Source organism: Metopolophium dirhodum, chromosome 1 (assembly GCF_019925205.1).
Source record: "Metopolophium dirhodum isolate CAU chromosome 1, ASM1992520v1, whole genome shotgun sequence".
Taxonomy (NCBI): Eukaryota; Metazoa; Arthropoda; class Insecta; order Hemiptera; family Aphididae; genus Metopolophium; species Metopolophium dirhodum.
In genome coordinates, this window is record NC_083560.1 from 56,180,738 (window position 1) to 56,206,477 (window position 25,740).

The 25,740-nt window shown below is 33.5% G+C and overlaps 1 protein-coding gene across 3 annotated transcripts in view; it reads left to right on the forward strand.

The window, feature by feature from the left end:
* Nucleotides 1–25,740, forward strand: part of LOC132937050 (homeobox protein homothorax) — a 102,519-nt gene that overhangs the window by 12,445 nt on the left and 64,334 nt on the right. For all 3 annotated transcript variants that reach the window (XM_061003878.1, XM_061003879.1, XM_061003880.1), the window contains exons 4-7: nt 4,894–4,944; nt 8,566–8,616; nt 9,232–9,486; nt 22,744–22,873. In XM_061003878.1, coding sequence (XP_060859861.1) covers nt 4,894–4,944; nt 8,566–8,616; nt 9,232–9,486; nt 22,744–22,873 — 487 coding nt within the window. The remainder of the gene's footprint in view (nt 1–4,893; nt 4,945–8,565; nt 8,617–9,231; nt 9,487–22,743; nt 22,874–25,740) is intronic.

Genomic DNA, 25,740 nt, shown 5'->3' on the forward strand with positions numbered 1-25,740 from the left:
TCCCACTTGCATAGGCTCATTTGTTTACAGAAATTATATCACACCAGTATTCTGTCTGTCTTCGGCGTGTACATAATATATATAAACATATTATTATCGAGTTTTAAATACAGTCGCGTGCGTATATTATAATTTATAACACAACGATCTCCTCTCCAAATCGTTTCTGTATAATATATATCGTACACATTGGTTTCAGTTATAGTCGAGTTTACCGCTTTAACCTTAACCTACATTTTTACGCAGTCGGTGCAGTGCGGCGGTGGTATAACTTATTCGTGTGATAGAGGTACTCTTCTCGTTTTAAAAACCAATTATTGGGATCTTCTTCGACTTATAGAATGTGTAAGCAATCGATCACGGTCAAATTTGGTGTATTAATATAATAATATCCTGCAATTTTGTATTTAGTTGTATACTTATACATATATTTCGCATCGTTTTAAACGGGAACCCATCGCACCAGTGTCCCGTAAAGCCGAATGGTCGGCTGCTGCAACAAATACACACACACACACACACATATATACATTAAATCATATGATAATTAAAGCGAGGCCACCACACTCATAGCTTGGCCGCCGCCGCTGCTACTCACTCGCTTATTTAGTACTTTTTTACGTGCTGCTACAGTCACGCGCGCGCACGCGTGCGTGTGTATTAGTGCGAGTGAAAATAGTTGTATGCGTTCACACCATAGTAGTAGTAGTAGTAGTAGTAGTAGTAGTAGTAGTAGTAGTAGTAATAGTAGTAGTAGTTGTAGTGGTAGGCAGTAATAGTCTGATCTGTGGCGGAGGCTGTTTTGTATGTAGGTATATACAGAAAACAGGACGTCACATTTAGTATAACATATAATAATGTAATAATATATTATGTTATCTAAAAAAATAATTTTTTTTTCTATTTCTGCTATTTCTATTGATCGACGGTTTTTTGTTTAAAAATCACGATGGCACGTTTGTCCGAATTATAATAGGGCGTTCACCGTTATCGTTGCTGCAGACAAAGCAGATATTAGAAATATATTAAAACTATCATATCACAAATGGGCGTTAATGTATGGGAAATTGTATTAATTATCTCATAACATTGTACAGCACATAAGATGAAATTAACATACAATTTTAACAAATTCGCGTAATAATAACGAATTACAACATAATATATTAGATGGGTATGCGACGTTACATTATTTAAAACGTGACAAAATAACACACCTATATAAAATACGATCGACTAAGTGATGTCGGTGAACTCAGCTTGCCACAATAAAATATAAAAATGTAATATTTTTATAGATATTACGTACGTAACGATATTATCATATATAATATTCCATTATTGTGTATTAATTTTTATTTATAATTAATTGCATAGAATGAACATCTACGATATTAATTAATACATTTATTTTGTATTTTTAACTCGTTCCTATTATAATCATTTTTTAAAAGCCATTAATGTAGTATAATATGTTTATATTAAACGTTCATTAATACCTGGGTTTATTGACCACTTAGTAAAAAATAATGAAACAGTTCGCGGATATTTTGTTCTATAAAACCCATTAATACGATTTTTTATAACTACTTAAATATCTTACACCAGGCAACAAAACCTTAATTCATTTTCTGTACATACCTATCTAATTATTTTTCGAAGAGTTATTACCTACCGAGTTCAAATAATCGTTCAGCATTTTCTACAATAAATTACATAGTCCAAATAATAATTTTAATATAGGTAACAATTCCGTAGTGGTAAAATTAAAGTTTTATAGGTAGTAAAAGTTAGTAATTACTAATTATTCGAATAGAGTACAGCGTACAAAACACTAAGTATAATAAAATAATATAACACTTATATAAGTTTCAAAACGATTAGGGTTTGTGATACTTTTCATAAAAAAACTAAAAAGTGCATTTGTGTAAAATGTGGTTTTAGTTGTACTTGTACATTAGAAACTGGTTATTACTAATAAAAAAATCAATATAACCCGTGTATTGCAGCTCTTCAGTAACTATATATTCTCAGTTATGAATTCGAGCCAAAGAACGATGAAAAAAAAAATCATACATCTCAACTAAATTATATTCGCATACGATGACGATTGTAAATACACGTATAAATACTATATATATATATAATAACGATATCGATAATCGTTATAATAAATTATATATTATATACTTTTTTTTTTTTTAGTATTAGTGATCATTGTTCATCGTCTATCCATATTTGTAGTATTCTGTTTTTGTTTTTTAATAAACATATTAAGGCGGCTTTAGACGTTTTGAATTTTTATTTACTGCCATACGTTTTTATAAACTGTTGTAAAATGAGCGGTGTTTAATATCTACTTTTATATTATGATATATTATTTAAAATATACATTTTATTTAAATTGTGAATGCAATTAGAATTGAATTAATTAGAATTTTTTTAGATTTTATAACTTTAATAGTTTTATTGTTATTAATATTAATATTTAAATTGAGCTTATCATGAAAAAAATTATATTTTTATAATATTGACTGTTATAATAATATGTATGCACATATTTCTATTGTGTATTTTAGTTTTCATCGTTTTCGCCAATAATACTATGTGTTTTTTTTTTATTACTTTACGTTGTTAATGCCGTATAGTTGTCGTATATCTTTGAGTTTTTTTAAGCTGTAGTAATATAATAAGATCCTGGGGATAAAAAAAAACCAAAGGTACATTGTGTGTACCGTATCAGAGAAAAAATCCATTAGACCACCTTAACATATTTCTTCACAACGTCCCACGGTCGTTGCGGGACAACAACAGTCGGTATTGAGAAAGAGTGTAATATAATATAATATATAATGTATTTATTGTACAATGTATTAAAATGTATTTAAAGGTTGGTTATATTATACAACGTTATAAAAATGATAATAATAATAACAACAACAAATTCTGTAAAAGTACTTGTAAGGTATTTTTTTATTCATATTTCTCAACATTTTCAGTTTTTACTTTTTAAAATTAAATTAGTCCGTGTACCGCGGTGTTATAGTATATGCTTTGACGCTTACAGGCGTAGGGCATACAACAATGAATTATTGTTTAAAAAAAGTAATTAAACGCAGCTTCAAGCGGTTAAAATTAAGTTATTTTTGTGTAAAAATAAATTTTGTATAGCGTTATTAGAATATTATTTGCAATTCATTGGCGTTATTAAAGAAACTATAGTAATTATATAATGATGGAAATAGCCCCAACTAAAGTGTCATAGATTTATTTTGTATTCGCGTCCTTCAAATTTACAGTGCTATTACGATATAATTTAAATATACATATTGTTAATCTTATTCAGTGTTAAACAACTTATTACTTTGTTTACTTGAGAGTTGAGGATGCTTGTTATAATTATAATTCATGTATATAATCTTCATATATTTAATAAAGCTTTTCAGATATTTTACTAGCATTGCTGAATGTAATAATAATTTATGAAGCAAAATAAAATATATATTTCAAATATAATTAAAAATCTATAGCATAATGTGATGCACCTGATCAATACATAAAAAAAGAAACTAATGTACATATTTTGTAGGCTAGAACGTTAGGTTATGCATTATAATTTAACAATTTACTAAATTTTCCAGATATTTTTGTATAACATTAATGAAATTGAATTCGTTTTATATACTTTAAAGAACATATTATTTTTATGGTAGATATTCGTCAAAAATTATCACATTAAATTATTATTCTAAAATTAATCTGTTGAAAAAAACATCGTTAATAAAAAAAAAGGACGTCTCACAGGTTCATTGCTATTGCGGTAGCCACGGCATTTAAATGTAAACGGCTCGTAAACGCGGCAGTCGCATGGTGCTATTTCTACCCCCATAGTGTTATTTTATTATTTTTATTGTTATTGCTACTTAAACACCCCGGTTTATACTTATACTTATTTCATTATTATTATTATTATAAGATTTATAGATCCATTTCATTAGCCTAATCACCATGCAGCAGTATATTATATGTAGTAATATAGTTTAGATCATTATATAGTAATATTACTACTGGTATATACCTATACAAATATATAATTCATAAACCGTAATTATTTTTAATATATTATTATGTTAATTAATTATTCAAGTTCATCCGCTGTCTGATTGAAATATGCAGTTAAAGAATTCTAAATACTCGCTTTTTATTATAATATAAAACAATAAAAAATATGACAAACATAATAAAATAAAATAAAAAACGAAGATTACGCATGTAAGCACTAAGCTGTCTATACGCACATCGGCGCGCGCACTCACACACGTAAATATTTTATATATTTTGTGGATGTGTGTGTGTACATATACGTATATACATATATATATATATATATATATATATATATATATATATGTATATTTATAGACAGACGCGAAAAATATGCGCGCGCGCCCCAACAACGGCCGCGGCCACGACGGGTTTAATTGCATCGTAAAACCACTGCCACCACGTCCCGCGCGCGCCCGCCGACCAACCGACCGGCTGGAAGGCTGACTACAAAATCGTATCCGCGCAGTTACATTGTTGTTGCTTATTGCTACGGCTAAATCGAAAAATGCGAGAAAAAAAAAATCATGAAATAAATTTGAAAAACGACTTACGGTCGAGCCTTATATTACCTGCTGTTCTTTTTAACAACCAATCCATAAAATAACCAATGTGTGACAGCGGCGGCACCGTTAACAATATATTACAATATAATATATTATATTCGAATACCACTTACTTATAGAAAAATTACTGCAAAAAAAAACGAATCATAATCTTAATATTATACGAATATATAAATTTTTTAATATGTGAAAATTAATCACATTTTATGGTATTGTGTTTTAGATACGTCAAGAGAAACCGTTCTATATGGCTGATGCTGAAGTTGACTCATTGGTAAGGACATAATAATATTATTATTTTTACGATTTTTTACGATTCAACTACATACATCGTTTTTAAAATGTATATTACCTGGACGCAGCTATAGGCATAGCACAGTTGTAAAAGGCCCCATACACAATCAATTTTATTGTATCAATTATCAACCGTCAGTAAATATCAAAATGATTATGACATTTTCAAATATTGAACACGCATTCAATACAATCAATACATAGGCATAGTATTTTATTGATACAATACAATTTACTGCGTATTGGCCCTTAAGATTTTTTAGAACATTTTATATTGGTTTGAGATCTGGTATACTTGTACCTAAAACCTACACATATAAGTGTGATTATTGGAATTATTAGTATATATATATATATATATTTATAGTTATGTACTTAAACCTATACTGGGCACTTCCACTATAATATTATTGTGTTTGTCCCTGCCGTCTCGTTTGCACGGTCAAGTGAACAATATATTAGAGTTAGTACAATGCATGTATATATATATATAACAAATACAGCTCGTTAGTGTTCGTCATCTCTGTCGGCTTACTGCGATTCAAGCAAGAGGGAAAACGCGTGTCGCGTTCACCACTATAATATAATATACAGACGTATAGTCTTATTACTATTATTTAATTTCACAAAAACCCCGTAGTGATCAATTTGGTGATGAAAAAATAAAGATCAATTGCAATGAGGCGTAACTATAAACTAGAAGGAAATTGAGTATTACCTGCACCGTCGACGCTGCCGTCAATGATTATAATATTACATAGCACATAAAAATAATGACGTTAAGGCGAGATGGAAGACATTATGGATGGTGTACCTATCCTATACGATGGTGCTAAAAATTAGGAAATTGTAGCGGCGTACACGGTATGTGTCTAAAACCGGCACAAAAACAGAAACCTAACTGACCAGAAACTATAACAATTACTGAAGGTGCCAATATATATAGAGAGTGGCACATCTATATAATTCATACTACGGGCCAGAGAACTGTTGGACCGTGATTATTGTGACATCGTGATCCGTGAAAATACTACTTAAACAGGATGTTGCGGCGGTATCGTTTACTCGTATCTCTGCAGTTACATAAAAAAAAGAACGGACAACGGCGATATTTCTCATACGACACAAAATTAAAAAAAAAAATAACGACGACGGCCAAAGACAACGTAACAAATAACGCGATATTAATATAATATAATATAATAATATATAAATATTTCTCCCGTGTGTAAACTTATATTATATATATATAATTATAATTAAATATATATATACACTAAATATCTTATACACATATATTATGTTTCTCTGCGGGGGACAACTACTTATATAAAAGCAGCACACAACATATGCGCCATCATCATCATCGCTATAGCACAACGCAGAAGAGTGGAAAATGGAATCCTGTTGACCTTATGTGTTGTTGGCCTCTCTGAGTTAGTGTGTGTGTCGCGCGCTCGTGTGTGTGTGTTTTTTTCTTCCACATTTTTACACATTCCAACACCATACGTCGTCCGCGTCGTCCGCGCCGTTGTCGTCGTCGTTGTCGTCGTCGTCGTCGCCGCCGACGAGGGTACGTATATTGTAACAGCTATAGTCGACGGACCGACCTGTAGTAGAGGGTGTGTCGAATTCGTGGAAGGTGTTCGCCGTCTCTCTTTCCGAGAAGCGAAAAAAAATGAAACGAAACGAAATAATATTATGTATATCCCTCCGGTGCACGATGCTCATAATATAAAATCACACACACACACACGCTACGGTTAGTAGTTGTATAGTGTATAGTTGTTGGCTACGGTTCGTTATTATAAATGTACCATCATCATTTTGTTGGCATTCGATCAATTAAACGTATTATTAATAGAGTTTTTAATTTTAGACCAACAGCGTCGTGTTGTACTTAATATACTTACTATATAATACTCATATATAATATCGTATAAGTACGTTATTATAGTTTTTCCGTCAATTTCTTTTTCCACTGCATTATTATGATTGCCCGCCGCCATTTTCACGTTTTTTAATACACTGTATAATATTAATAAATATAAAAATAAAATAAAATATGGTCTCCAACTCATGAGAGTCCCAAAGGGCAAAGCGGCGGCGGTGCTCACAAATAGCTTATAATTAAAAAATATGTGGCAGCGATTGTAAACCGGTTTACCTGGACAATGGGAGTCTGGTGAACATATATATATATATTAACTTATATACATACATATACATGTAATATATATATATGGGTTTCTTCTCTTGATTTTTCTCGCATTTGAATCGAAATGAGAATGACATAGGTACACGTTTTAATTATGATTATATTATTATTTATTATATTTTTTTCAATGAATAAATCATCTCGCATTAATAATTTAAATTCATTAACCATTGTTTGTATAATGTTGGTATAACCACACTAATGTTTGTTTTTGTTGTTCATTTGTTTATTATTGTAATAGTACTAATAGATCTGTATCGTTAAAGCTTGTTGGATCATTATATTTTTTAATTCCTCACAAATAGCGATTAACTACATTTTATTATCTAGTATTCTAAATTCTAGTAGTTGTTACAAATTCTAGTATAGCATATTTATACTATTTATATTATACAGGTGTATAGTATAATATATATTTCTATAGCATAACAAATAATAATACCCAATCAAAACTGTTTAATGCAGAAATGTTTTAATTGTTTGACCTCGTTCCCACTACTATATAGAGCTAAACTCTTATGTATCGTATAATTTTTATTATTTTCATAAAAAACTGTATAAATGGGTATATAATTTAATTACTGACAATACGCACACAAGCATCAGTCAACAGCGTTAAAAATCTTCAACACACGAGAATCGACGATCACGTTAATTAATTATAACTACCGACCGCCAAACCACGCGTCGATATAATCGCGGATTAAATAAAAAACGACCAACATGACGTACACTACATATAAATCAAAAATAACGTTTCAATTTGTAACAAGAGTAGTTAGGAGGAGGACGGCAACAGCGACGGCAATATGAATTATAGTCTCTTGGTGGTAGTGTGTGTGTGTGTATTACACCATACGGCAGGTCTTATATACCTATGAAGCCATGCTCGTCATCACTACCTATATACAGATAGTGATGGTTTAATATTTACAAAAAAATAAATAAAAAATTGTTAATTAATATTTAGTACCTATCGAATGAATATTATATATATATATATCCGTACAAATTAGTTGTATTATAATTTGTTATAATTTAGTAAAAACTAGTTATTCTTGTTATCGTGTTAAAATAGTTAAATAAGTTATAAAAATTAAGAAATTAATTTAAAATCGTCATCAAATTTTAAAACTATTTATTACACACTTATGTATTATTACTATGTTACTACAACTACTACTAGCTACTTACATTACCTCTATGTTATATATCTATATTCTACAGTCTACAACTTCTACTATTACGACTATTATAGGTACTATATTACTACTACTAACTACTACTATTACGTAACTAGTGTTACAACTGGGCGTGATTTATTATAAGTGTAAAAAAAAATGTTTAACGACTAATAAATCATTAAATATGTCTTTTTTACAGATGGTGCAAGCAATTCAGGTGTTACGGTTTCATCTATTGGAGTTAGAAAAAGTAAGTATTTAATTAGAATAAATATGAACATATAACGTACAATAAATTAGAGTAGGCGCAAGTATAATTTATGAGTGTTTAAAAAAATCTACTAGTTGGTACATCGTACATATGATTTCAGTTAAAAAAAAAAAAAAAAACGACAATGAATTCTATGATAAATATTTTTAAGGTTTTTGCACCGATAATGACGATAGTCAACTATTTTATTTTTTTTTGTACATACATGTAACGTATTCACTATACCTATTTATATATATTATTATAACATAATAATGTTACCCGTCTTGTATATGACGGTGTGGTCTAACCATGAAATGTGACCGATCTGCAACGGCCGTGGTAACACTACACCATCACACACATGTGTTTCTTATTTTATTTTTTTTTGGAAAATTCTTCATAATCCTCCGTAACTAACGGCCCTTCGTCACGTATACATATGTGTGCGTGTGTGTGCCTGGCCGCTGTCGCAATATCGTGCGAAATAATATTACGATAACGGTACACGTACTAGTGAATAATAATAATAATAATAAAAGATGTACGTATTTATATATTATACGAGTAGGTACCTATATATACGTTTAAAAATATAATTTTTTTTCCTTACAGGTTCATGAACTGTGTGACAACTTTTGTCATCGTTACATCAGTTGTTTGAAGGGAAAAATGCCAATTGATCTCGTAATCGACGAACGGGATTCGTCGTCGTCAGCGTCCGCAGCAGCAGCTGGTGGAGGTGGTGGAAAGTCCATGTCTGAACTTGGAGGCTTAGGTGGTCTAGGAGGCGCTACAAACGGCAACAACGACGGCCGTAGTAACGCAGATTCAACATCACACACAGACGGGGCGAGTACGCCAGACGTGGTGAGTACATAAATGGATAATTATTAGTTAATGATATCGTGTAATAGGTATGATATACGGTACTAATGTACCCGTTTTGAGAGAAAAAAGTATATCACTAATTTCGAAACCGCCATCATTGCATCAATTACTACGGGCCGCAATCGAATCTATAGAGATCCGTTTTTAGGATTTTTAGGACCTTGTTTATTAATGATTAGAAATATGAACACTTAACACGTATCACCTCGTTAGAATCGCTCAGAACGTTACTGTTTGCAAGAATATGCACTCGAATGCGGCATATACGTATATAAATAGTAAGACTGATTCGCCGCTTGTTTTCTTGTCGGTATTGGCTACAATGTTTAACGCGTATTAACACGTATACATAATATATGTAATAATATTATATGCAGCCGTCGCCTCTGCGTTCTCCTCGTGTCACTGCACGGTATATGTAGAACCGCCACATTTTCGTTGTTGGGAGGACCGATGTGTTACTATTACTATATATATATATATTCACGTATGTATAGGGGGACCACCGCGCTCACACATGCACACACACACATATACACGTATAGTCACTGGGTTATAACAAATACAATAATAGGCATATACACTTACACATGCACGCCAGAGGGTGGGTTAGGAGGGTGCAGGGTTGCGCGTGAAACGAAATAATAATAATAATATAAAAAAAAGTTGAGAATTTGCGCGCGTTTGAGAGCATTGTAACACCACCGGTGTATATGTATAATGTATATATACACACACCGGGTGCGGCCGTGGCTTCTGTATTATATACGCACTACGTGTATTATACCGGCCGAGGCCCCCGTCCCTGTCCCCCTTCCACTCGGGTGTATACGTTTATTTTTTTTTTTTGGGGTGCGAGCGAAAAACTCCTCGTCGTCAGTGGTGGCGCAGGAGATGGGTTTTTACTGCCGCTGCTGGTAATTGGTGTCAATTCGACGGGCGACCATCATTCACACCACCACCGCCGCCGTCACACCGTACATACGCGTATATATCTATCCCCTTCGCGCCCCTTCGCTCTTCGTCAAACCGACGAGGGTATACTACTGCTGCACTACTACAATAATAGTAATAATGACGACGTCGACAGGGGGAAATCGGTTTTTTTTTATTATTATTATTCGGCTTACACACGTGGTACATCATTGTGTTTTCTCTCTGCCGCCTCTCTGGTTCGCAATCGTCAGACTAGTTTACACGGGCATACAAAAACGCCGGCGTCGTGGGTAGGATCTCAATGTCGTAGGTATTATATTATTGTATATGGTGGGCTAACGAAATTGTTATTGAAAAGGGCTAGAGTTTTACCGTGACTGATCGACAGAGGTCTTTTGCAGTATTGACATGAAATCCGAGGATATTTTCGAATAGACAACAAATAATATTCGCTGCACCGAGTTTTAAATGTGCATTAATGTTAAACAGAAAATAACGTAAATTATAATAATAATATATAATACATATTATATCAGCTTATTAGAGATATTACCTATATTATAATTCATAAATCCCATTCTGTCGTAACTGGTTATATGAACTAGTGAACTGTTGTTTTTACGTGCTCAAGCATAATGTATAAAACCATTTTTTTTTTTCGAAAACATATTTTTACCATATTATTGTGTATATTTATTATGCATAGATATTATACTTTTTCTCATGGATATTAATTTTTTTTTCGAAAAATTATTCCGGATACTCGTACTAGTATAATATAGTATATATTTTTATAATTATATCACCAGCTGCATGATATTATATCATAGTGATGTGTGTACGAGTATATACACATTATTTTGCGCGCCTTGAGTATGAACCTACTCGCGTATGACTATAGTTAGTTTTTAGACAAAGACACACGGGACGCTATTTATATATTCATCCGTCGTACATGTGCGCGGGGTGGCGGCGGCGGCGGGACATGGCTATTTGGGTTTTTGAACCGCCAAATGAACGAACACAACCCATAGACACTACGGACTAGAGAGGAGATATTTCCGTGAAACCGAATGCCAACGAACGCTCCATACTAACACTGCGCGTGCTCGTGTGTTCCGAGATGAGCCACAATGTGACATCGTATATTTTCATCTCGCATTAATGTACAGATAAATCAGCGGCCCACCGCTGTATATATTATATAATATTATCTTATAATGCACATAAAATGTATAAGTGTGTGTGAGCAAGTGTGTGTGTGTGTACACGATGATAAACACGTACGCGGGTTATCGCGATCATCACGGTTTATTCAAGTAGTGTCTGTTACGGCACTTGACTGGGAGGCGGTTTGTTGACGAAATACGTCCGTTCAAGTATCGACGACGATGATACTATAACGTAGTAATGAATTCGACTGTATAAGTTTATTTTTTTACTTGTTATAAATATCGTCGACGAACGACGTCGTCCAGGCGCATGAACGTTGGAACTTTTAGAAGTTTTAACTGATTGCTCAAACCCGGTGTAGTGTCATAACGTGCAGAAGGTTTCAGTGGAACGTCGAGGAGAGTCTCGTAATCGAATCTGATTTTTGCTATAATGTAATATTATATTGCAGCGCGTACGGTAATTTTAGATTTGATTTAATAAAATCGTGTGGGGCATCCAGTTATTGATGGTTGCTGTACGTTTCATACTACTGCGGCGAAGACGAGCCGCGTGTTAACCAATGCGTTTTTAAGTATTTATAACTTAAAGGTAATGGCATGGAATTGTGTAATATGATAATCTCCGTGCCCCAACTTTGGACAATCTCTCGTAGGGTGGTTGTTATATTGGTGTAATTTCGTTATATGTGCGCCCTACTCGACGTGTGTCATTTTTTTTTCGTTTGAGTGACTGCGCGCTTTTGGCGCTTTTATTCGTCGTTGTCAGTGAATTATTTCATTATATCGCCATCACCACTAAATATAATTTTATTAATTTCAATTACTTTGACATCGCTGTCCCGCAAATTAAATTTTTAAGAAAAGCAGTCGAAGTGGTAAAAATATTGTAATGTCGTTATGTACTTATATAATATTATGTACTTGTACCTATTAAATACTCTACCCAAAGTTACAAATTAAATTAATTATAACACAACTAAATTAATATCATTAAAGTTCTACTGAATGTTCTTTTTTTTTGCTTCCCACTATCAAATAATATAGCTATCCAATTACCAGTCAAAAAAAATGATATAGAATTATTTTTTTGGTAAAAATATTAAACAAACAATTTTGTGTATATTTAAAAAAATAACTCAAAAATCTACTATTTACCAACTTTTGTGCTGCAGCACTTTTCATGAGTATAAATTAATATTTAAAAAATAACCAAATATTTAACTCGTTATACCTATAATTATTATACAGCGTAATATCCGGAGGTCGGTGTACACTGTACACTCGTTAATAAAACGTGCATACATTCGTGCTGAAATATTAATTACACTACGCGTATTTTTGGACCGATAAAACGTTCTCATTTCTTGGTGATAATAATACATATAACAATAATATTAAAATACCTACTATATAATATAGTACTACTATATATTATTACTATGATAATAATAATATACAGTTTCAAAAAGCTCTAGTGTAATATAATGCGGCGACGAACGTTGCACGGTCTGCAGTGTTACTATACCTAATTAGATAATGTACAACAATTCACAACGGGTCATGGGACGGGGAGGTATAGTGAAATAATAATAATAAATGCACACGTCTATCCACCCCGATACACACACACACACACACACACACACACACACATAATAGGATTTGTTGCCAGACGGTGGTGTTTTTCACTTTGCTCAATTGCTCGTCGTGCCGCCGCCGTTGCTGTAGATGTTGTCAATAGTTAATGATAAAAGGGAGCGCGACGCTTAGCGTATATTTTCCCCCGCGCGTAATTAGACGTGTATATCGCGTATATATCGTTGTGTTTCTCCCCGGTCACCATCGAATCCAACCCTGCCCGCACGCCCCGGCATGATGGACTGCAGGAGGCATACAAGCTGCAGCACGGCCGCCGTCCGGCCAGCCAGCCAGCCAGCTAGCCCGCCAGCCAGCACACCGACATGACACACGCACACTACATACCGCATGCACTGTCGCCGCCGCTGTAATCCGATTAGGTTAATCGCCATTGCCGGTCGATTAACTTAAAGTCAACCGAATGTGTTCGACGCGGACAACTAGGGTTTCGCTGTCGTGTTTTTATTATTATATTCCTTAATACGTCAACATTTTTTAACGACATATATTTTTTTATCACTACCTGTATACCAGCAGTGGCGCCGAGTCTTTTCAAAAAGATGATTTTATTCTAACTATAGTTAATATCTACTAATCTCATAAGACCAACCATATAATAATGAAATATTAATACATTTCATTTTTCTTTTCAATAAACTCTAGTTCAGTATCAATACTTAAATGCAGTACCAGTACCTACATAATATATTATTCCACATACCGATATTCGAATAACCAATTAAAATTGTTACTAGAAATTAATTAGTGTTATAAAGTTTGTTTTTAATATCATGCATTATTTATGAAATGTACTAATAGCAATATAAAATAAAATGTATACTAAAAGCATTCATTTTAATAGATAATATATTTCTATCCACACACAATCTATAAAAGACGTGTATGTATGTAGTTGAAATGCATCACTATAAAGTATGTACCTACTCGAACTACACTTTAATTTATCAGTTAAATTGTAGTTTTCTTGAAAACCACGTCGTCACTATTCATTTTACTATTTTACTATTTTAGTTATATAGTAATAATGGGAAATAAATTATCCGGATCCGTATCGTGTTTTCGTTTCATAATTTCATATATACATAGTGCAATGACACTATGTCGCCCGAATTCTAATTTTAATTCAGATAATAAGTTATGGGTATTATTTTTTTCTACTTTAGTTTGAACATGCATACACTTTGTGAGTTCAATCTTAGGAATGGAAAACATCAGTAAGTAATATGTAGGAAACATATGTGGTTAACAGCAGCCCTTGAGACGTACACTGATGCAATCGTCGTCGTGTGAAAATATATTATGTGAAAAATATATATAACACACATACGGTTTTAGGCCCCCAATAGTTAGTGAAAAGGGTGTGATGATGCCAAAAAAAGAACACCAAGTGAAGGCGAGACTTTGTATATACACTCTCTATACGCACACCGTATATAACGTATAGGACTGACATACACGCTATCTGGCCACAGTGATGTATATATTTTTAAAAATTCAACAGCTGCTAAATATGTCAACACTATGTATATGTGTACGCATATACACACGCGTTCATGCACTCACACACAATATAATAATTATAAAAAAATATTTAATCAAGGGTTGCGGTGAGATATTTCTATAGTGACGTTAAATTCAAATTCCGAAACGTTAATTGCAGCAGTATGACATTAAATATTATATTATGTGTGTGGATATTATAACTTACAAGACACTTGTATTGATTTTAGAAATGTAAGTCTGTTTTTTTTAACTATAATTTATTATTTTATTATATTGTATTATAGTTTTGGTATGATACAACCCGGTATATTCAGAGAGAGATAATAAGCTATAAAGTATATAAACGTAATGTAGCCTCATATTTTTTATCGTGTGCGTTCCAAATGTAAAATATACAATTTTCTCTCGATTATTTAATTAAGTACATAACCCGGTGCAAAATAGATAGTAATAAAGCGATAAACTGAGGTCGTCACGATATAATACCATCAACATAATAATATGTAGGAACATCGGCAGTAAAAAAACGTTTAAAGAGTCTACGCGCGCGCGTGTAATGTCTTTTTAACAGCAGCCAGGGCAGTCATCGTATACAAATAGTACACGAACACACTGTAATCTGCATTAAATTGTATACGTTCGGTTAAACGAATATAATCAATGCGCAGGCGGTAACGTGATAAATATGAAATTATATACTCATCATAATAATACCTGGTACCTTAACCTATACAGGCGTATAATATATTGTATATATTTTTTGAAAACAACAGTTCGGCCATTCTATTTTTGTTCTATATTATTATTCTTTAAAATATAGTAATAATATTTTCAGTTAACACTTTTCGTGACAATGCAAAGTTTTTAATTCAATTCACCGAAAGTTAGTTGTATATGTATAATATATATACGTAGGTACCTGCAGAGGTTTAAATATTTTATTACTCGGTATAGTGTATATATATGGTGTGTCCTGCCCCTCAAAACGATGACGATGGCGTGTCGGTCGTGCGGGGTTTACCCTAAATTATGCACCGCGTTCATACGGTTATTTCTTTTTTATTTTCGGTTTTTATTTATATTTTTTTTGGTGCCGCTGGTATATTGAAATCGGTCGTAGCGCCTATTTCTCTCCCCTAGCATGCACACGTATCAAACACACATATACACATACTAGAGTTTATTTATTATTTATCATTGTTGTTGGTTGTTGTTTTCGTTATTTTTGGACCAACAACAGCAGCGGAAAATCAAACATGCCATTGTTTAGTTTTTAAAAAACTTAAGTGTGTTAAATATAAGTAAGTGCCTCTACAGATTACAGGCGTATGATACATTTTTAAGCTAGTTTCTAAATCGTTATAATATTATAGTGCTTCTGTCGTCGGCGTCTTAGTCGTTAATCGATTTGGTAAGCGCGTATATTGTTAAAACCGTAATAATTGCAGTGTTAGGTAACGGATAGCGGCTACCACCAATCACCAGTACCCATATTATTATATTCGTGTGTAAAGTAGCGACGGTACGAGAGGAAAAAAATCCAATGTCACATCAATAAAATGAAGACGTGTAGTTGAGAATTGTTTCAGTTGTTTCGCCGGCAGTCGCACTTCTGCAAAATGTGGTACCATACCAAGTGAAAAAAATTTGTATGAAAAAAAATTCAACAGTTCGCGGACACCACTTACAAAAGAGAACAGTGTGTATAATAGTATGTGTATGTGCAGGTAGTAGACTGGGTCGTTGAAAAAATGCACAACGCATCGGCAGCAATTAAAAACAATGATGATTCGAAAAACGACGGCGCGCTATATAAGCATACAGCTGATGTATTTATATATATCGGTCCTGGTGATAGCTGGTCGCAATGCCGGCGGTGTGATCTATACAACAATGAAGAATGTACAGGAATGCGTTGCTGGCACTGCAGATGTTTGTATATACGGTCGAGATCAATCTCTTATTTGGCGTTTCCCATTATATCGCTCAACTGGTCGATATATATTTTATATGTGTGTGTATACTAATTGAACGATTAAAGAAAAAAATTAATGTATATATAACGCAACCGTGACGTGGCGCGGGTCAGGTGGTTGTGCGGTTTTAATCGATCTTGGATTTCGAACGATTCGAATGTACCTCGCGTACACGACCAACACGTGATTATGGCGTCTGTGCGCACATTATATAACGTAGAATACGACTGTATATACGAATCGACGATAAATAATATGCGTTGACAAACGAAAAGAGAAAAATACAAAGAACGATAATTATTATTGCTCGAATAGACAAATTTCAAAATTAATAACATAGTACACCCCGGTAAACAAACAACGATTCGTTATTTCAGATTTTTTTCACGTGTCACACCACTCACCAACCACGACTGTGTTAATATTATTTACGAGCGTTTAACACAACACTTGCGTGAGCGGCTGCGGTGGCGGAGGCAATGCCGTCGAAATATTAATCAACCGCCAGAACGACGCGCGTTATTTGTTCGCGCGCGCGCTCGCTTGCTCGGTCTGTATCTCCGTGTCAATATAGATTCCATCGCCGCAGCAGCTGTGCTAATAATAATACGATATTTGCCGTTGTCGCATCGCGCGCATGTAAACTGGTGCAACGAATACATTTAACGCGATGATATAATTCCTCTCTACCGCGACGCCGCTAATCCGTTAATATGGTGATTTTATTTTCATTTTTTGGAATTTTGAAAAACAATGCGAGTAGTTACCAATACGTTTAAGACCACTTGGCCGAGATCCCGATATTATTAGGTACTACACAGCTCTACGCCTCATTCTTATGTTGTATATTTCGTAGTCGGATGATGTAGATTTAGGGTTTATTCTTCAAATACACCACTATATTGAAATTGGGTCTTTATTCTTTTTCTTTCATCGTTCCCGTCGTCTCGAGTCTCGACTGCGGACAACGGCGTTGTATGTTGGTATTATTGTAACGTGGACATTTTCGCGGCCATTGACGAAGGGAGAAACCTGAGGTCACCGCCGCGGTATAGGACACGGCGGCGGTATTGCATTATGTTTAGGTACAACATTATTCTGGTGTCAGTCTTAGGGGTTTGTGTATGCGTTGGCACACACGCGGACACGTGGTGGTGAAACAAAACAATATACAGGGGAAAAAAACGAGAGAAAGCCCGCCCCACGCGTTTTGGACCACCGAAACAGACGCGTTTTGTTTTGTGCATATATATAATACGATATACATATATATTGGCCGTTTCGGCATTACACCGCGGCGGCACTATTATATATTTGTATATACGTGGTGCTTTTTTCACTCCGCACACGATATGCGTATATTTGTGTGTGTTTGTGCGAGTGAGCGAACGCGCGCGCGCGTGTGTGTGTGGGAAAACATTGCTCTTGCGGGGAGGCAGGAAGTAAGCATGTACGTGGCACGCGCGCGCGTGTAGCCAAAGAATTATTTGTATTATTATTTATTTCTGCCGTGGCTGCTGCGCGTCTGCAACGGACGTGTCTGCCTGTGCTCTGCGACTGACAGCGGTGACGGTGGACACGCGCCGGTCGGCCGGCCAACCCTCCGCCCATATACCGACTATAACTTTTGTTTATATATATATATATATATATTTATACTAGCGCTTGTCGAGGATTTTTATTTATTATTATTATTATTTTTCCCTGTTGTTTATGACACCGCGTGATATTATATTTCACTTGGTAATATTTAGGTTAATCGTGATTATTATTATTATTATAATTATTATTCATCCCCTGCAAACTATACAGAAATTATACTTATACCAAAATTTAATTTACTCGCATTTTCAATCATATTATTTATGTAATATATTTATGTATTCAGAGTGTTGGTTCTCCTGAAGTATATTATGTATAATATATTATATATGACGGTAAAAACTGCTTTGTCGCCGTCGAGAACGTATTGTGTTGTTTATTCAACGATATTAAAAGAAGAGAACGCGTGTAGATGATATTATAATTTATTTAGTTAAATCCCGGTGCACGAAGAATAAACAGTGAAAGACGGCAGGGTTGGGAACAGGAAAAGAAAAAAACAACAACATAGAGTTACGTGGCGAGTACATGACGTGTTTATCAAACTATTAGGCAGCACCCCTTCGGTTCTCTGTTTCGATTACGCATCACGGACTGAGTGAATTTTACAACTGCGGGCATTAAATAATTCATATACGTGGCACGGGAGATAGATATTGAAAAGCACTAGCTGCAAAAGAAACCGGAAAAAAGAAAAGAAGAAACGATAGCGGGTTGTACATACCTACTATATTATACGTACACACAACGCGCCGAGTGTCAATCATTAATTTGGCAAGAGCAAACGCCCGCCTTGGTGTAAAAAACAGAATACCGAACGACCATGAAAAATGTATACTGCAACTACGCGACCACGATGGATATATGTCTAGTTAGAAGCAAACGGCGCACAGCAGACCACCGAACTCATAAAATTTTCATAAGTAGCAGTTGCAATACCCGTGAGACCTGCGTATGTGTACGGCAGAATTGAGTTGTCAAAGTGTACAGATACGAAGGATAAAACAGGGTATAAGACGAGTGAAACATGATTGTGTTCTATAACACTGCCGTTTTTATTATTTTTTCATCTCGGTAATTTTGATAAGACGTGTCTGTGTACAAGAAAATACCATGGATTTTTTTGTTGACTCTGTACATCGTAATAATTGATGCTTGTATTCTTATAAAAAATATATTGGTAGGTTATTGTATATTTGAAATGAAATAGAAGATGAAATTCAATAAAAGTGGTAAAACAAATAATAAATGTTCTGTGCGCTCGAGTAAGGATAACCTCGACAAAATACTTGGCTGTTCCGAAGCTGTAGGTCTGTGGGTGGATAGGAGCTGAGTGACAATTTAGGGTCTAATATAGTAATACGGCAGATAAAAATAACCGATAATTGTCTCTTTCCAGCAAAATATGAGTGGCTAATATAATAGTGGTTTATGACTGCAGGAGTATGGCGCTATTCAATTATACTAGGTATTACAATTTTTTTGTGTTATTATCGTTTAATGAAAAGTATTGCAATTGTCACTAGACTCGTTTCGTCCATGCAATAAGAATTGGAACAATAATGCCTTCAATGGCACCGAACAATTCAGTACATTTGTGGGTCAATATTTTTGTATAATTTATGCTTTAACGTAATTTTCTTAGAGCTCTCTGTAAATACTAATTATTGACTTTTATGGAAATAAGAGCAATGGCAAAAAAACTTATATAAGTTGGTATATAGTATAATTTTTATGCAAACACAACATAACCGTAAAATGTGTTAAAAAATTAAAACACCATCAGTAATTTGCATATTCACATTAGCTTTGAAAGTACCTACTATAATAAAGTAAAGGAAATTTAATTTAAACATTTAAATGCTGTTTATTGGTTTGGGCCGTTGCTTATTTTAAACCGGTTGTCTCCTTATAAAGTACGAATTTCATACATTATAATAAAATTGCTGTGGTAGTTAGTCTAGCTCGGACAAAAGTGGTTTATGGAATAAAAAAAAAATATGGATACGAAAAAAACTAACAATGGTCTCAGTGAACCGACAACTCGCACAAAGACAATAGCATAGTATATAAAATGAAATATGTTTTTACAGTTCCTGTCGTCAATCGAAAATAAAATAATCCTGTGGTTTTTTCTTTTTAATATATCATATTATTTGCCTAAAGCGCGCATGTGTGGGAGGGTTTATGAAAAGACCGGAAGCAGAGTCTACACTGTTGGTACGGGATAGACCCTTTCGTTTTTCACAATCCTCTGCCGCCGTCATTCTATATGAAATGAAAAAATATAAACAATTCTCGTCGTTGGTACGCTGGTGGCAGTTATGGCAAATTCATTATTTCTACATAATAATACTTAAAATATGCCGGAAGTAAATACACACCTGGGAATTCGTTTAGTTTAACCCTTAAAAATGTCCGGTAAACTACTTGTGTGCGCGTGTGTGTGTGTGTGAGAGAGAGAATTTAGCAAGAAAAATGTATGTATGGTTCTCGTTATTTCTGAAAAAAATAAAACATGTATATATTTGGCAGAATGTAACGGAAACACATAGTCGGCGTTACAAGAAATTACTACGGTTCGTGGGTGTGCTGAACACCCCGCGTGTTAAAAATCTATCGACATGTGTGCACATTGCCGTTTCCGCCTTTACGGTATATCCTCATCCCTCCTCCTCTCTCCCCCATTCACAGTTTTTACTTCACGTCACACCACAAAGTGCCAAGAAGGACGCACGCAACCGTCGTAATTTCTATAATATACCGCTAGTATTGCCATCATGATATAACTACATAATTATATATACATGCGCTTATACTGATGGTGTTTAACTTCACTAACTGCAGACTAAAAAAAATCACTTGTAGTATTGTTGTGTATGTGCAAGTAATATTATTATTTATTATAAAGAGTGTATAAATGGACACGCTTATACGCCTTGGAGGCGACAATATGGTTTCAGCAAGCAAGCATAAAACAAACGTGTGGGTTATATTATGGTTTTATTATTGGTGTTTAGGTGTATAGACATTAAAATATTAATAATTATTATCATTAATGTAATGGGTTATTGATAAATAATATTCAAATCGTATTCTCTACGCATAATATATTATACATTATATTTAATGGCTATATAAATGAAATAATTGACTCAGCTCATGTAAAAGTGACAGCATTGTTTAGTTTTATAATAATCGTTGAAGCTAGCTGTTATTTTATTTTCATTCGCACCCACGTAACCTGGTACACCTAATATAACGACGCAGATCACGAGTACATGCAAAATCCATTATATGTTACTTAAAAACACTAACCGAAGAAAACCGGATTTCGTATAATTTTCCTAGATATACGTAGCTGAATCTACATACCGCTTATATTACCGGTATAATCCTTATAGAAAAATAAAATAAAATAAATATGTTGTCGTCATACCGAGTTATCAAAAAATAACATCATGACAGAAAAAAATGTAAAAAGTAAAAAAGGATATCCCTACAACATCAGTAGCAAGGTAAATGGATGGATTTTTGTTTTATCTGTGTACTCAGTAAATAATAATAAAAAAAAAAAAAAATCATTATTTATTTTATGACGATTGCTTTGGGTGTTATAATACCTTTTCCCCAACGTTCATTTATATAGTAGTCAGTCGTTAGTAAACAATAAACACTCATACATATTATAACAAATATTTGACTGCGATAAGATAATAAATTATGTTACAATGTGTACAGTAAAAAATATTATTTATTATAATTTAAATGCAATTACTATATTATATATTTTTTAATTTTTTTGGTTAAGAGGGGGAGAGAGGAAGTTAGTTCTAATTTAGTTCATTTTATAATTTGATATAGTCTTATATTATAATGACAGTAACGGTTATTAATATTTAATCAAATAATAATAATAATAATAATAAAAAATATGAAAAATTATTGACATTTTAGGGTCACTAGGACATCGTGCGTATGTAAGAGAGGGTAGGAGAATATTATCCCTTAGAGGATGGTATTCCCTACAACGATGAGGAAACATTACGAAATGTAGTAAGGGAAGCAGAAAAAGGTTACATTTGGGGCGGCAGTTGCAGCAGTAGTAGTACTATCATACGATTAAGTAGTAAAAGTATAGGAAGAAGGAAAGATCGTCGTATTTGATCCCATGGGAAACCGTGAAACTAAATATTATATTGCAACGGTGGCGGTTTTTGTATACATTTGTTAGTGGTTTTCTTCCACGAAAAACATATTACTCCATTACACGGTTAAAATTTATCTCGTATATACCTATTGATTATTTATATTTTTAAGAGAACTCACACATAGCACTACAATGACATGTTCTTTAATGCACACATTTAATTGTTTTATTTCAGAGACCACCTTCATCTTCATTATCGTACGGTGGACACGGGAACGATGACCGATCTCCCGGTTCGGGAGGCACGCCTGGGCCGATGTCACAGCAACCAGGCTCGCAGCAAAGTCTAGACCACGGCGATCCTGGTAAGTGACGAATGCTTAATTTGTATTATTATTTTTTTTTTTTCTATGGTTAGAAATATCACTTAACAGAAATACAAATAACATTTGAGGCGCCACTACAGCGTTGTTCTCGTCCCGTATCTAGGGAGTTTTTGAACCCCTACGAAACGTTATTGTATAGTAACATGTTTACCTACGCGTGTATGTCACTTGAGCCTGGACACATACGTTGTTCAAGTGCCATCATCTTGAGTGTTTGTCCTGCGTGTGTCCTTGTTGTTATTATATGGATGGGGACAATCCCTATAACCAGAATATTATCATACCATTATAACCGTTTATTTCGATAATCGTCTACGATATACAGTTTACACATATATGTTATTTTTCATGTCAGCCATCATCATGCATGTTGTTTCTGTGATATATATGAGGAGATTAACTAGAATAGATACGTTATCAATAAAGTGTCATAATTATGTTTTGAAATGTAGAATTTGTAGGACTGAATATTTTAAGTATAATTTTACTCAAATAAAACATTATTTTTTAATTAATTTAACTTCAGTTATATGACCAAGTAAATAATTAAATTTATAAACATTATATATTTATATGGGCACTATGCGGTTACACTGAATACAATTTAAAATATTTTCGTTCAATTTTTAAACCCCATTCTGTAAATAATGAAAACAAAATTATGAATAACTTATTTTAATCATTTAATTTAAAAATACTATTACCTAATAATTATTAATTAAAAATACTTAAACCAACCTACAACAATTTTTGTGATTAGATATACCTAGCTCTAAATAATATTTTTGATTTCTCATAATTTTAATTTAGGAAGTCAGATGTATAACAGAGAAAACAGATTGTCTTTATTACATAATGTATAAAAATAAATAATGTATTATACATTTGTGTTTTTAATTTAACAACATTTTTGTTCTTTGGACATCGAGTTCTTGGAAAAAAAAACAATAAATTAAAATAGCGATCGTATGATATTGTTTGATATTTAAATAAATTTCGTTTTATGTTAAGAAGTTGAGCATTCAGCCGTTTAATACGTTCCGACACATCACCGTTGAAATATCAACAATTCTAGTACTACTGTCTACCTAAAAGCAGAAAAGCGTAAAATAATTTCGATGTAATATTAAAGGTTTAACTTAAACTCATCTTAGTAGCTGTTTTCAACAGGGACAAGGGGTGGTTTTGAGAGTATTTCACATGTTGCTGCTTGATATTGGTATAAAAGGAGGAAGGTGGTGGAAACTTTTAGACGCCGCAGTGGGAAAACAAACTTTCCCATCTTCTTAAAAGGTTTTCTCTCTGCTCGCTTTGCAGTTCGGTTGCTGTCTTAATACTAGTACTGCTGCCAGTTTATGGCGACGATGGAAGCGGCAAGAGTGACGCCTTCATAATTTCAAGTTTTGTCTTCGTTGCGCATAAATATAGTACTTGGTGTAATACTGAAAAATCATTTTATCGCGACAAACTTTAATATTACAATTTTTTCTTCGTTTTTTCGATTTAAAATGTTATGTACTTGTATGCATATATAGTGGTATTCTAACAATGGAAATTGTCACTATATCTCTGCAGTTCTCGAACGTGGTTAAGTGCTTGGTAGTCGGTGTATAACATTAGTTATTTCTTTACATTAGTTGCGTCAATAAAATACATATATTATATTTTATTTTAACCCGGGTTCAAATATTTTTTTTTTTTTGACGGGTTGGTTTGTTAAAGTTTTATATATTTAATACTTATTAGTTATTACTGCTTTTTTTTTGCACAAAAAAAATATAGTAATAACAAAAAAAATAATGATATTCGTAGCAGCAGTAGGATGATGTTGGCCTTTTTTTTTCTTTATTTACTGATAAGTATTTTTAGTACGCAGCCACCCCTGTCACTTGTCTCCCGCGGGATTAAATGAGAATACTATGCAGAGGGAGTGGTGGTGGTGGTGGCTTGGCCACGTGAGATCAAGGATGGTGGGTGGGTGGAAAATAACCACCACGTTTTTCTTGAAATTTGTGATCTAATTACTTTCACCTCCCCCTGAAGTCACTAAGTCTTATCACACATTTTTTGCTTTCTAAAGGGGAAAAATAATGTTTCGCTTGAGCTTATTTCGTCGGTTTTTTTTTTCGTTTTATTATTGTCGTTTTATTCCTCCTCTATCAACATCTTTCCTTGCCGTCAAATGTTCCCCTTGGGATGCGATTTCAGAATGAAAAACAGCGGGGATATGACACCTTTTATTCTTTATACTGATTATAATATATTATAAGATGAAAACCTTCATAACACAACATTAAAACAAATATTAAACGATAATATGAATGAGTAGGTAGATCGATGTTCCTAAAATATAATATTTTTATAAATATTATAATATATAAATATTGTATATTGTATACAATTTAAAAGATATTCTACGTTGAAAAGTATAAAAACTACGTTTCTCTAAATGGAACTATATATTATATTGTACCTACCGGTTTGAATATTATATTATATTATTCTTAATGATATATAAGGCTATCTGACAATGCAATGGCTCCACTATTATATTATATTGTATGAAAAGAACATTTTTACCTAGTGGAGGAGACCCTATTGTTATGACGTGTATTCATTAGAAAGAGAAGCACATAACACACGCAGTACTCACTCACTCTCACACACACACACACACACACACACACTCGAATACTGCAGCACATACGACATAATATACAAGCATACACGAACATAAGGCGAAGGTATAGAGGTAGAGCTGCTTACTTACCTTTCGACAAAAATGTCTTGCCTTTTGTTATTATTTTGTATACCTGCCTCTGCACATTTTTAATACAATATATTAT